Below are 19,402 nucleotides of genomic sequence, written 5' to 3' on the forward strand. Positions count from 1 at the left end.
GCTCCTTCTGCCGTCGGGCGCCGCCGCGCGCCGCAAACCCGCACTGCCGCAAAAGGCGGCTGTCGTAACACCCCGCGCCCGCCCCCTTTAACGCGGCGGCTTTAAATGGCCCCGGGGGCGTGAGGGGAAAACACACGGGAGCCTCGTGGGAACTGCCAGCCAGCGTTACAAACATGGTATCCGTGCGTATAAATGTCTAACGGGAGGTGTCAGAGGGTGGACCGGGCTCTGCTCGGGGGTGGACAAGAGGGAACGGGCAGGAACTGATGCTCAGGAAGTTCCACCTGAACGTGAGGAGAAACCTCTTCATTCGGAGCACTGGAACAGGTTGCCCAGTGAGGGTGTGGAGTCTCCCTCCCTGGAGATATTCCAGAACCGTCTGGACACAATCCTGTGCCGTGTGCTCGGGGATGACCCTGCTGGAGCAGGGACAGGGGACCAAGAGACCTACTGTGGTCCCTTCCAACCTTACACAGTCTGGGATTCTGTGGCAGTGGGGTTTCACAGAATCTCAGGATCACAGGCTGTGGAAGCTTGGAAGGGAGTGATGGAGGAATGCAGAGTCCCCAGGGACAGAACAACACAAATCCTTATTTCCTTGACAACTAGTTGTTCAAATAGATTCAAGCAGAAACTAACAGAGTATAAAGTTAAATAAAAACTTGGTGGTGGCTGATAGGATGGAATGTAACCTCACATGACATCAAGTGATTATAATGCCAAAACAGACACCCCTGGAGGAAATTTGTGTATGTAAATGAAAGTACAATGCACTGGACCAAGACCACCACATGTGCCATAAGACTTGCATTATATGTGTCATTGTTTAAGCCCAGCTGGAAATTAAGCACCACACTCTCAACCTCCCTTTCTCCACCCAACCCTGGTGGAATGGGGAGGAGAATCAAAGTAAAACTTGTAGGTTGAGAACAGTTTAAAAACCAAACCCAAAGCGAAATACAGTAATAATTTTAAATTATAATAATAATGATATTAAAAAGGGAAAGGCAAAAAACCCCCCAAACAAGTGATGCGCAATACAATTGCTCACCACCTGCTGACTGACGCCAGACCCCCCTCCCCAAACCCAGATTGGACCTCCTTCCAGGTAACTCCCCCCAGTTTGTATACTGGGTATGATGTTCTGTGATGGGATTACCCCTTTGGCCGATTCATGTCACCTGCTCCCTCACAGGTTTTTTTGTGCACCTCCTCAGTGGCAGAACATGAGATATAAAAAAACCCAAGGAGTCCTTGACTAATGATAAACATGACAGCAAAAACCCAAACATCAGTGTGTTATCAACACCATTCTCATTCTAATTCCAAAACTTCTCTTGTGTTTCCACAGGCACAGCCCTGTTTCAGAAGTCTCTTCCTTCAGAAGTCTGGGCCGAAGTTGTGCAGCCAATCCATATCATCCAGGCTGGGCTTGCTCCTTGGCACGAGGGCAGCTGAGTCCCTCAGGGAGGGAGGTGAGTGACAGAGCTTTTTGGTGGCTCAGTATATTTTAAGTGACATTGTGGTAGCAGGCTAAGCTGGCATTTTACCTTCACCTTTGCCTAACAGGTTGCAGGCAGCAGCAAGGTGAAGTCTTGGTGACAATGGTCACAGCTACAGCCAGTGTTGCCCCTGCTGGCGGGGTCACTGGGGGTGTAACTGCTGTGTGCCAAGGTTGTGAGTGGTGCTGTGCTCTGCTCTGCTTAACAAGACAGTGCTATCAATGAGCATTTGACAGTTTCATCAACAGATTAGTGAGTTCAAGACATCAGAAGGTTTTTAAAGTAGTGAGAATCTGTTTCTTGCTTAAGCATGTGCAAATCCATATACAGACTGCAGAGAATTATATAACATCTTTAAAGAGACAGAAATAGGTTTCATTGATGTTAAATACTTGCTCTTCAGTGATAACAATATTTCCATGTGATATTCTAATACATGTTTGTCACATCTTGTTATGAGTAATCCACTTGAAAAAAAAAAAAAAGTTCAGTAGTTTACAGTGACAATTGATGAGAAGTTCCTGTTCCATCAATAGGGTGGGTGGTTCTGTGGTGAGTTATTTAATTCTTGCAGCAAAGCAAGTATTTTTTCCCATAGGAAGGTTATTGCCAAAAGATAAGGTGTTGCAACTTTACCAGAACTTACAGTCTATACATTTTTGTCCACTTAGCTTTCCTGGAAGAATCAGTATGGCCTTTTCATCCAAACAACCAGCACATGAATCCTGGCACCACAAAGATCTGCCAGTTATTAATTATTAATCAGCAAACCAAAAATAAATGCATAGAATAATTTTTTCTCCTCTGCTAATTTTGAAATAGCCAAGTGTTCTTGTTCTTCTGGCAAAGAAGGCAGTCAGAGTGGTTACAGTAACCTTTGTTTTAAAAAGATATTTATTGCTGGTGTACAGCAGTGCCCCTGGTAGTGCCTCTGAGCCCCTGGCATTTGTTAGGGTGCTGTTACACTGTTTCAGAATTGGATGAGGGGCTCTCAGCGTCCTCTGAAATCTCAGAAGTTTTGCTGTGATGCACAAGTACTTCAAGATGAGAAATATTAAAAATAGTCAGGCATACCTTTGATATCATCTATGAACTCACACTGTCCTCAGACATTTGCTTGAAGTGTTGAAGTAAAATGTCCTTTGTCCCAAACTTGTGAACAATGTATAATTTTTTTAATTACTGGGCACATACTACAATAGTATGTGGTTTATTTCCTGCAACTTATCCAATAATAAAAACATTCTCGAGTAATGACAGAACTGCAAGTACTATTAACCCAATTTCTTAAATACATAATTTAGTTTTCTCTTCATAGTTGTATAATAGTTTGTCTCCATTTAATTCTGCTGAACATCTGACCTGAAAATATAAGTTTTGCTCACCCTTTTCAGTTAAAGTTATTTTAGCTATAGACAGATCTCTTTTAGTGGAATATAGTGTGCATCCACTTAGTTACTGTGCCAGCCTTGTTCTACAAAGTCTTTGGAAGAGACATATTCCCAGTTTAGACAAGCCTTTTCAGAGTCAGACTGTGCTCCAGGCCTGGTATTGCATCACAGTAGTAAATGAAACTGGGATTAGGACTCCTGCACGTGGCTGTCTCTCATCCAGCAGTTTGGGAAGCTGCTGCCGGGTGTGAGGTGATACTGGGTGACGCATGGCCGTGCCTGCGTGGGCTGGAGCGATGCACGTGTGATAATTTGTGCTTTGGGTTTGACTCAGGAAACAAATGCCAGGCAGACTAATGAGCAAATGTTTGTGTACACGGTCGGTAGGAACACACCTGGGCACTTGAGAAAGCCTCTGCCTACCTTGGTCCCTCTCCTGTCAGTCCTGCATGTGAGGGCACGGCAGGGAATCCACGGGCTGCAGTGGACGGGCTGCGGCTCTGTCCCAGTGTCTGCGGGAGCTCCATTCCCCTGCGGATGCCTGCGGCTCATTTTCTGGAATGGTGACATCATGCTGAGATGTAGATGAGTGGAAGTGTCTAATATTTCACAGACTGCTTTGTCCTTGCACCGTGTGCTTCAGCGACACAGAAACTTGTCCTTGTGGTTGGGAAAAGGGGACTTTGGTCTAAGGATGTTGCGCTGGCATTAAAAATAGTTACAGGTGCTGTGTCACTGCTTGCTTTTCCAGCAGAGGCCTTTGGAATTAAAAAAATAAGAATAAAAAAAAATTGATGTAAAGCTTTTCCTCCTTTAGGACATTCCAAGGCAAATCATGTCTTTAAAATTATGCCGTTGCTGGCATGTTTACACCGGTTTACACAGTTAACACCTCAGAAGACGCAGCCCCTGGTACCCACTGTAGATCCTGGAACACTGACAAAGGGGGTTTGGTGCGGCTGGGACCGGGAGCAGGACTGGGAACAGGAACAGCCGGGAACAGGACCAGGATGGGGAACGGGAACAGGATCAGAACCAGGAATGGGAACAGGATCAGGAATAGGACCAGGATCAGCAGCAGGATCAAGATCAGGATCAGGAACAGGACCGAGACCAGGAACAGGAACAGGATCAGGATCTTGAACAGGACTGAGACAGGAATGGAATCAAGATAAGGATCAGGATCGAGATCAGGATCAGGAATGGGACCAGGAATGGGAGCAGGATCAAGAACAGGAACGGGATCGGGACCAGGACCAGGACAAAGATCAGGACCAGAGCCAAGATCAGGACCAGGATTAGGACCAAAACCAAGATCAGGACCAGGATCGGGACCAGGGCCAGGATCAGGACCAGGACTAGGGCTAGGATCGAGATCAGGGGCAGCACCAAGCCCGTGCCCGCCGCCCCCGGCGCCTTTTGAAAGTCACCAAAGTTTCCAAACCTTTCCAAACGGCGTCCCGGCGGCGCTGATTGGCGGAGCGGCGCGCGGCACGTGACCGGCAGCCAATGGGGTGGCGCTGCCCGGCGGGGGCGGAGCAGCCGCGGTGCGGGCGGTGGGAGCTGCGGGAGCGGTGAGAGCGGGGGCCCGGGGTCGGGAAGGGGATCGGGAGTGGGGGCACAGGGACCCGGCAGCCGGCACCCTGCTCCTCACCGCGCCCTGCCGTGCGCACCTGAACCTCCTGCGGGGGCTGGCGGGGAGCGGAGCGGAGCGGAGCGTGGGAGCCGTGCCCGCTGCTTTCACTCCCTCCCGGCTTCGTGCTCCGCATGGGAATGGGGAGCCCCGAGCGCTGCCTCGCTGACCTCTTGGCTTGCAGCTGGAAACGTAAAGGTCAAGCGTTCCAGGAGAGAACTGCCGAGTTTGCTTAGGTAGTATCGGAGCTGCGCTGGTAATTGAGAAGGGCTGTGCTGAATTCAGCCCTTTGGCAGAGAAGAGCCCGGAGAAGCTGATAACTCCTTTCAGTGCTGGCTGTGGGATTCTGTAGTAATCCGTGACCTCTCCCTTTTCTTTCTCTCTTGTGGTGATTTTCTTTTGTATTGCTTAAACAAAAGAAAATAGGCCCTTGTGTTACAGGAGGACCCTTTCAAGGGGACTGTTTTAAGCAAATGTGATTTTCATAGGATGGGAAAGCAACTTTTCAGGAGCAAAGAGGGAGTTTGTTTTGGTTTGCAATTTGGAAAATATGTCTAACTAGGAGCTTCATCGTCTCCGTTATGGATAATTCAGTAGTATTTGTGGTACTATTTTACTTTTACTTTTTAATTACAGTATGAATTTCTTTGACTCGGACCATCAGGCATTGCTACAAAGATAGGCCAACATTGTTCACCAAGCTAAAATGTTCTTTTGTTAAAAAAAAAGGTCCAGTATCAGGGTTGGTTTGAGTCCTTTGTTTTAGGACTGAAACAGAATCTAAGTTGAGGCCATCGTGAGTTTGAGTGAACTCAGAGTGTGATTTCCAAATTGGAGTTCCTTCACTAGTTTTGTGTGTGGCTTTTCTCGATGTTTTTTTTTCCCTTTGGGAATTTTGCAGTTCTGCTCTCACTTGTATGAAATTGTTTCCTGCAAACATTTATGCTGTGGTATTTTTCTCCTTGCAAAAGTCCGGTCCCCACCCATGAACTCTTCCACTTCCTGCATGATGTAGTGGGTTTGTAATGCCTGGGACGAGCCCTCGTTCTGCCTGTACTCAGGAAATCTGGCCAGATGTCTCTTCTGGCTTCATGTGTGCGAAAACAAGTAAGGTGCAGCCAGTGTGTGCCTGTTACAGACTGTGACTTTCTTTCCTTGCTTTTTTCCACTTTTTCCAGTGTTTAACAAAGCATTTCTAAAACCTCCTTCACCCCCCCTTGCCCTCTCTGCTTTTGTAGTGAGCCTAGACAATGAGGAATTCCTAATTGCTTTCTCTTCAGGCATTTTGCATGTTGTCTCCGACCTGTTAAAAATCCAGTGGAGAGAAGGCAGCAGGGGAAAAACAGAGTCAGAGCCCTAGCCTTTTTAAAAGTATTTTACAAAGACTTATGTGGTTCTTGCACTCTTTTTAGACAAATTTCAGAAAAAAATTAAAAAAGACGTAATACTTTGTCTAAAACTTGGAAATTTCTCTTCAGTTTAAGCTTCTATTTTGCATCTTCATTTAGTTTGAAAATCCCTGTGAGCTAAGATGTAGTGCAGGTGTACAGGGAAACTAATAGGTCCTGTGTGTTGCAGGCAAAAAACATTTGCCTGTGGCTCTGGAATAAGTACCAGTCCACAGTCCTTCCATGTATTTGCAGTTCAACACTTAATTTTAAATTACAAGTGCTATTTAGTAATGGTAACCATGAAACAGAGTGTACTCTTACTGGATGACACCCTCAGTGGGTCAATAATCTCATGTTTACAAAGTCATCCCTAGAAACCGGAGGGCACAGCACCACCTTTGTGCTTCTGTGAACGTTTACAAGGTTCTGTGAAAGTCTTACAGTCCTATGGCTCAGTTAAGGGAAGTTCTTCTCTATGTGACCAGACAATCTTAGAAAATGTGAGTTAGTACTGTTTTTTAGTTCTTCCAAAGTGCAGTATAAAAACACAAGTAAAAGCCGGATATGAGCATATTCAAGGTTTTGAGGACAATGAGAGCTGTGTCTTTGGGTTCCAAAAGGTTGTTTGCAAGCTTTTGGGAGCAAAATGTCTTGCACTCCACCTTTATGTTGTCTGAATTATTTTTGTGAACTGTCCGAACACAGACATGGGATTTATTATAGCTTTTTGGATTTTTTCTTTGCAAGTGTGCTGCAGGGATTGGGGGCTGTGTGTACACAGTGCTTTGAGCATAAGAACGTGCTTATTAACATCAAAGGCACTTTCAGTTCGCTTAAAAATAACAGAGTAGATGTGTCATAAACTATCCTAGGTCAAGAATGTTAATTATGCTTGGTCGTTATTTCCTTTTTAATGGGCAAGAGTACTATTTGGAAAATCGCTCCTCCTTACTCATACTCCTTTTCCTCTCTTTTTTTTCCCGGTGCATACTTCTTTAAATACAGAGTCCAGCAGCTTTGAGACTTCGTGCTGGAAGTGTGTCAGTACATCACACAGTGGTTTTACTTGTGAGAAGGAAGACGTGTGGCTTTGTCTAATGAACGTTTTGTGTCAAACGATTATAAAAACTAAAGCTTAGTAACTTTTCCCCTCACCTGGCAGCTCCCTTTCTAAATAGTATTGTGATTTCTGTGAGTGTGTAGCTGACACTGCATTGAGGTGTGTGGGCACAGCCCACTCAGCTGTGACGATTTGCTCAATAATCTGATAATTGCTGGGCTGGGAAAAGGGCTGTGGCATTGCTTGAGTAGGTAAGAACTGGGCTTTAGATTGCCAGACTACTTAGGGTACTTGATACTCTTGTCTGTAGGAGAGGTAAGAACTCCTTTGGTTTCTCTCAGTAGAGTTATTAGATAGATGGCTGTTAATCCTGTTTACACCAGGGGATTTTTTGGAGAAGAAAATCTTGACACAGTTTATAGATAATTTCTTTCTATTGAATTAAAGAGATGTGCAGTGGATACACATTTTCTTTAGCTATAACAGTAAGAATAGAAGGCAGGGCTGCCATCTAAGTGGTCTTTGAAGGCTTTGGCTGTCTTTCTCTCCTTTTGTTCCATCAGGATTACTTCTTGGAAATGTTTTGCTCCATAGAACTGAAGCAGAAACTTGGTAGAACTGTGTTCCTTCAGTCATTAGATTTCAGTGATACAGTTTTCTGACAACTGCATTGTCATTAATTGTTCAATTCCACCTTTATTTGCCTTTCTTGATCCAATTTGGTTTCTCTTAAATTGTCTGTGTGGAATCTTTGCCACACCCAGGGTTGGACATGGGCAGATTATGCAGAGCACTAGGTTTGGTGTTTCTCTGTTGTTAAGACTAAATATAAAATGTTATAAGACTCATATAAAATGATATTTGCTACTGATCCATTTATTAGAGTTCATCATGCACATCATAGGGCATTTATTTAGTTGTGTTGTCTTGATACTTAAGTCTTCAAGTGGGAGTGACCACCCTGAGGTTCCTGATTCTCCTGTGGCTCTTTCATGTGTCATTCCCATTTGGGACTGTGTCCTGTGACTGGATTTATGCTGGCACAGGGACAGCTGGGTGGTCTGGATTGCACACTGGGTTGCTGCAATCTATCTGCATACCTAACCCAGCCAGGTGCTATTCTGCCAAAACCTCTGGGGAGCTTTTATCCTTGCTTCTCTGGGAATTTCGAGAGCTCCCTTCTCCCATGGCTCTCTGAGGTATCCATATGTATTATAGCTTTCAGCCATTCATGGGTTGTGATATTTCACCTTTAAAGGTGGGTAGCTTTGTCTGTGTTGACCTAGGGAGAAATTTTTCACATGTCCAGCAGTTCTGTCCATGAAAAGCTTTACGTATTCCTGGAAAGGTTAAAACAGGCAGTCAGTATCTCTGAGTACCTTATCTGTGTCTCTTTAAAGTTTCTGTTTAATTTCATGGTAAGTGTCTTTAGGGTTGTTGAATTGCAGTGTCTTGGAGCTGAAGTTGTGCCTGAGATACCTCCTTTGCCTTCTGTTCTCTGTGCATTGGCACAGCTGCAGCTCAGGTTGGAGTTTGGTGCTCTGTGCTGTGCAGTCCGAGGGTGTGGAAGGTGCTCATGGCTGGGGAGGTGGGGAAAGGGACCCAGTGACTCAGCAGGGGTTCTTTCCCATTTATGGTCTATCTGACAGAGTCCTGACAAGGCTGGTCTTTAGTTTGGTCTCCAGGCAAGCAGTGACTGTGGGAGAGGAGGGGTGTTCTGCCCTGTAGCAGCAAGGACTGAGGTAGCTCACTGCCTTAGGCTTGACTCTTTAATTTTCCAGGGAGTTAAAAATGAAACAGGAGTTTTAAACTTTGAGGACTCATCATGGAAGACTCAGAAGAACATCACTTCAGCTCAGTGGAGGAGGAAACCAGATACTGGAAAGATTTGGCTATGAAGTACAAGGAGTGGTAAGGCACTGGCTTCCTTCATTGGATAGGGTGAATGACACTGCGTGCAAAGATGTCAACCAGGTGTTCAGACCTTTCATTGCTCCTTGTTTAGCTTGCCAGAGGATTGTTTCAGTAGAATTGTTTTAAGAATATGAGAGTACATTTCCTTCCATCTTTCTCTCTGTTACTCACTTTTTATTGCTAATCAATAATGGCTTTGTTCGTATTTCCTAATAAATAATTGAACTGAATAACAGATTAAATGTGCAGATGGCAGGGGACAAATTACAAGCTAAAGGGATGTACACACACCTATAGTGTGAAGACAGACTTTGGGATTTTTCTGTTTATTTGGGATTTTTTAATTTGTTTACAAGTTCACTACATGCTTTCCATGCTCGATGTGGAAACATTTGCAGATAGTTCTCTCTTCCTGTTGCATAGATATGTTGGAGAAGGGCATAGAGCCTTCTATGTTAAAGGGCAGTATTTTTTTTACCTTGAGTGAACAAGAGATGTTTTTTTTGGTTGTTCATTATGATGAGCTCTGTTGCTGGAATTGCTCTCTAGTGCCGAGAATACACAGGAGGAACTGCGTGAATTCCAAGAAGGGAGTCGAGAGTATGAAGCTGAACTGGAGACTCAGCTGCAGCAAACAGAGTCCAGAAACAGAGACCTTCTGTCAGAAAACAACCGTCTGCGGATGGAGCTGGAGTCAGTGAAGGTAAGAGGGGATGGTGCCTATAGAATGTGTACATCCAGAGTGCAGAGGTGTGGGACAGGCATGTGCAGATTCAGCCTGCCTTGTGGCAAAGCTTCAGCATTACCAAGAAACTGAACAGAAAACTGCAGAAAGGAAAAGCTTGAAAAATTAAGAAATACCAATGTGATTTCTGCTTTGAGGGTTCTGGATTCCTTGGTGGTGTTCCTGCACCCCTGTTCACAGGTTGTGGCTTTGTGTCAGTATAGATTTCAGAAGGGAGAAAATTGTTCTCAGTAGAGTGGGGACTAAACATGAACATAACAGAGCTGCTGCTCTATTCCTTCTTCTGTCTATTTAATGCTTTTGTTTGCAGCTTTCTTGCTGTCTGCATTACACAGGCACAGATAATATTGCAGAACAATCAAAACACAAACACTGCAGCTGTGTTTTTGCATTACCTAAGAAAACTCAGTAGTTTTAAACCCTTTTTACATAGTTATGTCTTATTATCTGGCATTCCGGATAAACTGGGAAGCAGCAGCCAGTGGGTAACCCATAGAACTGAGAGTCATAAAACAGTTTCAGTCCTGGTTTTATTGCTGAATCTATCAGTACTTGGGGAAAAATAAGTTATCCTCTTTTATACTTGGTTGACCTTCTGTGAATCAAAGAACCAGCAGGAAGGCATTAACTTCCAGAATTATAAAACATTAAGGATATGAACTTATTGAGATGGAACTTCTTGCCATAGTGACTTAAGAAATAATGAAGCTATCTAGGGTATGAAGAGTGATGAGTGCCTCATTTCAGTCTCATCTAAGGTGTTGCTAGTCCTCTGTGCTGGTTGGCATGTTTAGGAAATACTAGTATATTTTTTAAAATTTGGAAAGAAATTGTCACTGAAATTGGTGTGAATTTTCAAAGTTCGATTCTAGGCCTTTTGCTTACAGATTGAGTTATAGTCACTCAAGAAACACTACACAGTATTTTGTAGGGCTGGGTCAATCTCTGTGGAAGCAGAGATTGATGTAATTACACTTCTTCTACTCAATTGGTTGCAATAATGAGCTAATGGAAGTGAAGGTATTTGTATAAGGGATTAATCACCGGATGAATCCATGTTTGCAATGCCTTTTGTTTAAACTGTTTTGCAAATTACTGTCTTAAGGAAATGCTATTAAGTTTGAGGCAGATATCCTATACCTCTAGCACCAATTTAGCAATTCTCCCCCCCTGCTGCTTTTTGATAGCAGGACCTCCAAAGCTTGTTTCTTGTATTTGTTATGTTGCATTGATCTTTGTTCTTCTTGTTAAAGTGACTGAGCAGTATTAAATGTTGTGTGTGTTGTATGGAGTATTGGTCTGCTGTTCCACGTAGCCACATAAACCTATGGGAGTTGATGGGTTTGGGGAGAAGACAAAAGTTGGACAAAAATAAAACCTGTAGTTCACTGGATGGAAGAGTGTATAGGCTGTTTTCTTTCTCTAGAGTAGCTGGGATGAGAGGAAGGGACAATGGACCAGCCAAAGCAGTTCAGAATGAAAATAGTAGGAAACAACATATAACTCAGAAAGTGAAGGGTAGCCATATTTGAGATGATCTGAAATTATTCTTCATAGTAGATAAATTTCTTAAAACCTATTCTGCTTGAAATAAACCATTTAACAATTGTCTATTCATGCAGCCTGAAAACTGCAGTAACAGCCTGTGGTGAAGGAACAGAGCCACCATTGAGAGCCAGATCAGCTGATAGTTTATTACAATTGGCTACAAACAAAGACCCAGACCTTGCAGTTCTGGTCTTTTATCTGAATCAATTCAAGAGCAAAGCATTTATCTCGAAGCTATTGAGCAGCAGTGTTAACTGAGCCCATCAAGGGTTGGTGTCTGCATCTAGGTCAGCACTGGTGAACTTTGCCAGGCCCACACAGCTTGTGGCTTTGAGCTTACCAGCCTAATGTGTGTGTGCTTGCTCCCCCCTCAGAAACCAGTGGTCACACTACTTAAAAACTAATGGAAATAATGCTTTGGAGGGTTTGTTTAGAGAGTCCTGAGTAGCTAGTTGGAAGTAATCTGCCTCTTGGAGGCTCTTAACTGAGCTTCAGAGATCCAGAATTATAGCAGTGTCACCACACTGTAATAAAATAATTTCTTAATTGAGAATGAGTATCTCTTTCCCTCCTCCTTGTCTGAGCATTTATGTGCTAAAATAGCTGTCTTCAAATTATCATTCACTAGACTTTATGCCGTGGTTTTCAAATTCCAGTGCATGCATTTGTTTTCAGTGACTTCAAGTGTTTTGTACTTAAATTTGGGATGGAGAGCACTTCAGGAATGCTGCTTATACAGCAATCTTGGCATGTTGAAGTGGTCTGATAGCAAGTTGGTGGAGTATAGAGTGTCACAATAGACAGTGTGCTGTGAAGCTTTCCCTGTCACATGCTGTGGAACTAACCCCATATACAGTGGCAGTGCAGGAGAGAGAGATCTACTGTAGAAGCTAAGCCTTCCTCTTCACCTATGCCTCTCTTGTGTCCTTGTATACATGCTATAAAGGGAGACAGGGTGGTTTAGGTTCACATCCAAAGTATAACTCTGAACCTGCTTTGTGCTAATAAAACCCTGGGGGAAATGCAGAATCTTGCTGATTCCACAGCAGCATGTGACAGTGTCACACTTGGATTTTTTTTTTCTTGTTATTTTGGCTCATAAGTACTGTTAGACTTCATATTAGAGTTGAAAATTCTCTTGCATCCTGCTTTGTGTATTGCTAAAACTCTCAGGGCTCAGCAATTATGCTGAGTTGTGCTGTCTGGGAGGGGCAAGGAATGGCCCTAAGCTGTGAGGATCAGGGAATGCTCCCCAGCACCATTGTTTGATAAGGAGTGCCAGGAAGAACTCTTGTCTGCTGGCAGCTCAAAAGTATGTGAGCAATTGGCTTTGGTGGCATTTTATTGTATCTAAAGGGATAAAAAACTTCAGAACATCTGCCTTTAAAGGAGCTCAGACAATGGCACAGAAAGAGAACATGTGTTGCTAAGTACCTGGTGTGCTGTTTGATTTGCCTTTGATTAGGAAAAGATTGAAATGCAGCATTCAGAAGGATACAGGCAAATCTCTGCGCTGGAGGATGACTTGGCACAGACAAAAGCTATTAAAGATCAGCTTCAGAAATACATTCGAGAACTTGAGCAAGAAAATGATGACTTGGAAAGAGCAAAAAGGTGACCCATTTTCTCTGTTTTCTTTTTCTACCTCTGTTCTGTCCTGAGGTGGAAACCAGCTGTTTGTGGTACTGTGCTCATTTAGCATGGCCATTCTGAACTAATCACTGAAGTGATGATTGTTTTGAAGAGATTGATGGCAGATGGGAAATGTAATAAATTTATTTTTCCCCTTCTACTCCCCCCACTGCACTCTCTCATATCTTACAAGCTAAAATAAAAAATAATAATAAAACAAAGCAAACCAAACAAAAATGCAACAGTATCCCTTTTCTTCTGAGTGAGGACATCCTCTATGTTCTTGAAGGATCTGCTAGTAACATCTTGTGCACTCTTTTTCAGAGCCACTATAATGTCTCTGGAGGATTTTGAGCAGCGTTTAAACCAGGCTATTGAAAGAAATGCTTTTCTGGAGAGTGAGCTGGATGAGAAGGAAAACCTTCTGGAGTCTGTGCAGCGCCTGAAAGATGAAGCTAGAGGTTAGACAGAAATTACTTGTGTCTTTCCCTTGGCCCCCTCCTGGCTTGTAGCTGTTCAGTCCTCTCTGTGTATCTCAGAGCTTGGTTTTTAAGTTTACATCTTTAAAACCTGCTATCCGAAATGTAGAAGCAAGTAAGGAAACTTAAGACTGTTCCACCCCCACTCCTTGAACTCCTGACCTTGTTCCAGAGCAGATCACAGCAACAAAAGTCTATTCCAGCCTTCTCCTAATCTGTGGTCATGCTTCAGGGCCTTAGGGAGTTGAAAAGAGCCAGTCCAGCTGGGGCATGTGCTGGTCTGGCTGCGTGTAACATGTGAAGGTCAGCTTTAATATGCACTAACCTTATTGTTTCCTGGCCTGTTAAAAGGGGAGTCGGTGAAGCACTAATGGGGAAGTAAAACAGGAGTGCTGTGACTGACTTCTGGTTGCCTTGGAATAGCCTCATGTGCTGGCTTCTTGATAACTGTCAATACGGCTGGAAGAGAAGAGAGAGACCTTGGAGCTGGAGAAATGTCTATTTTCAGAACTTGGATTCTGTGCTCTTGAGTGGTATCCATAATCTACAGCCAGGCTGGGGACAGAAGTGCTCCATCCCTTGGTTAGATAACTCTGTAGCTTCCACCTGGCCTCAACTCAAGTTTTTTTCATGTGGAAACCAGGCTAGAAAAGGGTACAATAGGTGGGATCTCAGCCTCGCAGGGAGCTGGAGTGTAGCCAAGGTGTGCCAAGTTGCTGAGCCTCAGACTCGATGTGCCTCTGCTTACCAGCCTGTAAATTCGGGAAAGGAGTTAATTCCCTGTCTCAAGGGGAGCCTTGTGAAAGAGTATGAAAATGAAAGCCAGGTAGTAGCAACTGAACTAATAATACCAAAACATCTTGAGCCACAATCCTAGAAACGCCTTTAGTTATCACCCAGATTTTGAAGATAAGCCTGGAGTAGTCTTTACAAGTGTGACTTGACTTCACCTCCACAAGGAGAAAAGTCTTTTGAGCAAAGGATTACCTGGGTGGATACATACTCCAAAGGCTTGCTTTGTGTTGCTTCCTTCACAGACCTGCGCCAAGAGCTTGCAGTGCAGCAGAAACAGGAGAAACCCAAAACCCCGATGCGAGCGACCCTGGAAGCAGAAAGAACAGACACTGCAGTTCAGGCTTCCTTGTCTGTGCCTTCAACCCCCTCCCTGCGCCGGACACCCATCAGCATACCCACCCCTGGGACGTTTAGGAGAGGTGACTGACAGGGAACCAGAAATACTGTTTGATGCTCTTGTTTTTCCTATAGTTTGTGGTTAAAGGAGGAATGAAAAGAAGGGAAACAGGGTTGAGTGTTTCAGTTAAATACACCGTAATCCAATCACCGTGGTCTCCGTATTCACAGACTGATTTTTGGAGTTTATTCGTAGGCTATTCATTTCCATTTGACTTGCACTGTCCAGTAATAATAATTGTAAGGGGTAAGATGAGCTATTGGGACTTTACTGTTGGTTCACAACTGTCCCAGAGATGTTGGTCTAATTTAGGGGAAAGGTTTTAAAAACCTGTGTGATCTTTTAATGTCACACTCACGTTACTTGAATTGTCTTCTCTGAGAGAGTAAGTGCTCTTTGAGAGAGACTTGTTTTTTCCCTCTGGAACAACAGAACACTGACAAGTCATCCTATCTGTCTTTACTAAATATCTCTACTTTCATGTCACTTGTATTGTTCTTTATTTTTTGTGAGCACTGATTGTTTCAATATTTCAAACCTCTCACACTAATTCTCCTTAATTTAAAAACCAGAAATGTGTGTAACTGTGTTCATGCATAAGTGCAGGGAGTTGTACTGTCATATTCTGATGATTTGATATTATAGCTCTGAGCACTAACAAAGTTTGGGGACTTCAGTATCCTTAACCTAAAATGATATGTTTTGTGTGAAGGAATTACTGTTTCTGTAGAAGTGAGAGGATTTGGAGATTTGTACTAAAATGGTAAATGATGATCCTCTGGGAGGACACATCCCTCTGGTCCCACTGCAGCAACAGAGACAGAGCAGGCTGGTAGAACAGATCTCTAGAAACCAAGCCACAACATGTCTAGAGACTTCATCTTAGTGTAATGAGCTGTCTCAGGAAGGCAGTGCTTCATATTCCTAATGGATATGAAAGATCTGGAGGTGAGATACAAAAAGGTGAGGATATTGCTGTTTCCTCTGCTCTGTATGTCAATGTTAGGTTGTCTTCTGACTTCCAGTGTCAAAGCTTTTTTTTTAAATGAGTAACGTTCTTTAACCTGCCCTGCAGGTCTGGAGGACAGTTATGGTGCAACCCCTCTCACACCTGCTGCAAGAATATCTGCACTTAATATTGTGGGAGACTTGCTGCGAAAAGTGGGGGTGAGTGATTTCCTGCCAGCCAAGGCTCCTGGAGAGGTGGAGCTGTTGGAAACTGCTGCCAGCACTATTTGTGCTGCTGTTCAGGGGAGACTGGAAAGAGTCTCCTGCCCCCAGGTTAGCTAAGCATGGCCTTGAAATTGGTCTGGACTTCATATGTTTCTGACTAACCCCCAAATAAAGATGGACCTTGCTCTGCTTTTTTAAGTTCTAATCCAGATGGGGATAAAATCTACAAATTTCTGCAAGTGCACGTACAGAAAGAGTAAATCAGCATGAGGAAATTAAGAAGGAATCTACTCCTGGAAAAGACAGAGAAGAAAGAAGGCTGGTGCCTTCTGTTCAAAGGGCTTCTGCTGAAGTTTGCCTTGAGAGCCCAGTAGTCTTTGGAGCAATGCCTAATGTCCTGTTAAGCTGTAGTTTGATATTTAAGGTAGTGCTGATGATGAAAGTTGTCCCATGACTCCTGTTTTCTTCCTTGTCCCTTGGTGCTGTGTTGTTACAAGCATTTGTATGACTGCTGGGCTGAGCTGCAGAACTGATACAGCTGAAAAGTAACTCACAATAAATGTGGAGTGATCTAGGAAGGGAGCATGTGCTGGAGAATAGGGTATCTGTGGCTCAGTTCCCTCTGGTGTACCACCTAATACATACAGCCTGCTATGTGTCTAGGGAAGCAGATAGATCAAATGAACATTCAGTAATCTAAAAAATGATGCCTGTAGGAAAGATGTCAAAATCTCTCTAAGGAAACTGAAGATTTTGTGGTCCTGCTGGTAAAGAAACAGAGATTTAGCTTTAGAGAGATGACTGTTTTCCTCTCTTCAGAAATTCAGAACTCATGTGGCACTGGGGTCAGCAGGTTCCACCACTGGACAACTCATTCTTAGGGAAAGAAAAAAGCCCCAAAACGCACAACTTAACGCAGTTTTGGTGTGCCACAATGCCGTCTTCTGAAAGAGAAGGGTGAATCTGACACTTGTCTCATGTGTGTTTAAATTAGGCTTTGGAGTCCAAACTTGCATCTTGCCGAAACTTCGTGTACGACCAGTCTCCAAACAGAACCTCGGTGTCCATGTACATGAACAGAGATGTCCTTGAAACGCGCCTGAGTCCTCACCCGCCTCTCTGTGACACAGGGTGAGTGCTGCTCTCTGCTGGTGTCTGACAACCTCTGGTGTTAGAACTTAGGGCCTGGTATTTAGTATTGAATCTTTGTTTTGGTAGAGACAGATTTGTTTCCAGAAGACGTGAAATTCAGTTTTTCGGGATTAGGATTTGAACATTTCAGATCAGTTTAAAATTGGAATTGCTAGCTGTCGAAATTCAGAGATTAGCTGAAATCAGGTTTTGAATACCACAAATTCGAAGCAAATGCAAGATGTATTTTATTATAAACCAGTGTTTAAAGAGGACAAACTCCAACAGAGGAGCTCTTGCTTATTGGCTCAATTTGTTTTGTGCTTGAAGTTCTTGTACAAGTGATGTCTCTGGAATGTTATGGCATGTAGGGACTTATCCCTTATCACAATTAAGACTCTCATTAATGGGAGAACTGCAGAAAAGGTAAATCATAGGTCCACTCAGTCAGAACACTTTACAGTTGCTAAGATGTTTTCAAGGAGCAGCTGACGGGAAGTAACGTTATTCAACTTAAACATTTCTCTGAACTGGTTGTCTTGTTTTAAACAAATGAAGAAAAATCAGCAAGGTTATCACAAATTACAGTTCAGTGTCTGCTTAAACCCTGACAATCTTGTACTGCACATTCTTTTGATTCTCTTTAAATTAAGTGCCAATAGTACAGTTTGTTCCAGACTTAATTATTCATCTAGACCCTTGCACTGTGAGTAGTGGTTTGTCCTGTCACCCAGTGCCCAGTGTTGTCGTGTGGAAAGAGTGTTCCACGTGGAACTATCTATCCAAGGGGAGAAACTTCATGGAATTTCCTACAAGAAAGCCTCAGGGGCCATACATTTACTTATTCATGCATCTGATTATATATCTACTGCTGTAATGCTAGAACTGAAATTCCAACACCTGTAAAAGATAGTGCTTGCTACTCGAAGGGAAACAGAGCCCTGTATTACAGTGGAAACTCAGCCCAGTTAAGGAACAGGCTCACTTAGTGCTCAGAGTGCTGTTCTTTCATCTGTTGTTTCTCAAGCTGAGTGGTGTGCTCTGGAAGTGAGCAGTTGTTTTGAAGTTGATTACACTGAGCAAGAAATGCACCAACTCTTATTTTGTATTTGCAGGTTAGCGAAACGCCTGGAGTTTGGAACACGGCCTTCAAATATTCCAGGACCAATGAGCCATCCCTCACAAAGTGTTGTCAAGATGCTGCTATGAAAAGCCTGGCTGGCTTTGGAAAAGGAAAGGAAAATGTATATTTGAAACTTTAGTTTTAAAGAGAATATCAATGAGCAAACAGGCAGCAGTCTCAGGGTAGGTGAGAACTGAACATGGAGCTACAACTATCCTCCTGTGGCCTTGCCCAGTCTGGTGGGTGGGTAGTGTGACAAAGCAATGCTGCCTGGCACTGCAGGACTGAGAATTGCTTCCTGCATCAGCTGCTGTAAATAGCTCCTTGAAGGTTGATTCTTTTGACACTGCCAAAGCCACTGCCCTTCTACCTACAGCAGAGACAGTATTCCCTATGCATCCCCTCAGGCTTTGGCTTTTGGTGTTAATACAGCACCAGGGTGTTCTGGCTTCAATTCTGCTTTCTGTCGTGGGTGTTGTGTGCTGCAGTCACCCAAATCAGGGGGGTGTTTTTATGTGGAGAGAGGTGTATTTCTGCAGGGAAGCTGCTCAGCTCCTTGTGGGATATTTTGGTCCTAATGTTGCTGCACAAAACCCTGGCTCTGTAGTGGCAAGATGTTTCTGTAAGCAATGATTTGCCACTAAGAACAGGTCATGGTTAAATGTGAGACATTGCCAGTGCTGAGTGCTCAGGAGATCCCAGAGCAAGGTGAGGAACTTGAGAGTGGCTTAACATATCTTTTTTTTTTTCTTTCTGACCCATAAAATCTAGCAGTTGTAGGAAGCCAGAGACCTGATTAAGTTTCTAGTTCTAACATCTTGATAGATGGGTTTTACTGCTTTACTAACTTCCCTTTATTAATGTGCCTTGGGTGTTAGTGATTTTTTTTTCTTGTTTTATTTTTCTATGCAAATATATGCTTTCAGCTGTTACTAATATAGAAATGGTTTTTTAATCTGAAAAGTCTTTTATGCTAGACAAGTGTATATGAGTAGAGAATTATTTTTAAATTGTTTTTTTCCCCTGTAGAATATTACTGCATTTGAATTTGTTTTTCAAATGGAGTAGATTCACTCAGAGTGTTAATGTATTTTATAGAAGCCTCTACTTGCAAAAGTAATCATGACTAAACAATTTTTATAGTGGTTTTTTTGGGGGGTGATGGGGAAAGCTTACTTGACAAAAGAATACATAAATGGGTTTGGTGTTTTTTGGGTTTTGGTTGGTTGGTTTTTTTTAAGAAAATACTGTGAGAACAGACACTGCTGCATATTTCTCTGGAATATGAAATAACCACAGATCATTTCCATTCTTCAGTCCACCTACAGAGTTGGGGAGCAGAATAAAGTTTTATTTTGAATGCTAGTTGTTGGTGCATTTTGAGTTTTTTTTGCAAGTTGTTACTGTGGTTTATACACAGAGGTTTGCTACCGGTTTCTCATCTGTTTCTGATCATCTGAGTTAAGAGATATTGTTGATTTTGCTGAA

At 43.2% G+C, this 19,402-nt stretch overlaps 1 protein-coding gene and 1 long non-coding RNA gene across 3 annotated transcripts; both read left to right on the forward strand.

Moving 5' to 3' along the window:
* The first annotated feature begins 66 nt into the window (after positions 1 to 66).
* Positions 67 to 2,295, forward strand: LOC116795064. 2 transcript variants are annotated; one of them, XR_004359958.1, is made up of 3 exons: positions 67 to 182; positions 1,352 to 1,475; positions 2,174 to 2,295. It is a non-coding gene; the product is annotated as an uncharacterized LOC116795064 (long non-coding RNA). The 2 variants fall into 2 exon arrangements; XR_004359957.1 differs by lacking the exon at positions 2,174 to 2,295 and adding an exon at positions 1,570 to 2,004.
* Positions 2,296 to 4,410: 2,115 nt separating this feature from the next.
* NDE1 (nudE neurodevelopment protein 1) lies at positions 4,411 to 19,279 on the forward strand. The gene is made up of 9 exons (XM_032704395.1): positions 4,411 to 4,467; positions 8,759 to 8,888; positions 9,441 to 9,594; positions 12,650 to 12,798; positions 13,141 to 13,277; positions 14,333 to 14,509; positions 15,563 to 15,654; positions 16,655 to 16,791; positions 17,907 to 19,279. The coding sequence occupies exons 2-9, from the start codon at positions 8,803 to 8,805 to the stop codon at positions 17,998 to 18,000; spliced, it is 1,026 nt and encodes a 341-aa protein (XP_032560286.1). The 5' UTR covers positions 4,411 to 4,467; positions 8,759 to 8,802; the 3' UTR covers positions 18,001 to 19,279.
* The last annotated feature ends 123 nt before the right edge of the window (positions 19,280 to 19,402 follow it).

This window comes from Chiroxiphia lanceolata, chromosome 16 (genome assembly GCF_009829145.1).
Source record: "Chiroxiphia lanceolata isolate bChiLan1 chromosome 16, bChiLan1.pri, whole genome shotgun sequence".
Taxonomy (NCBI): domain Eukaryota; kingdom Metazoa; phylum Chordata; class Aves; order Passeriformes; family Pipridae; genus Chiroxiphia; species Chiroxiphia lanceolata.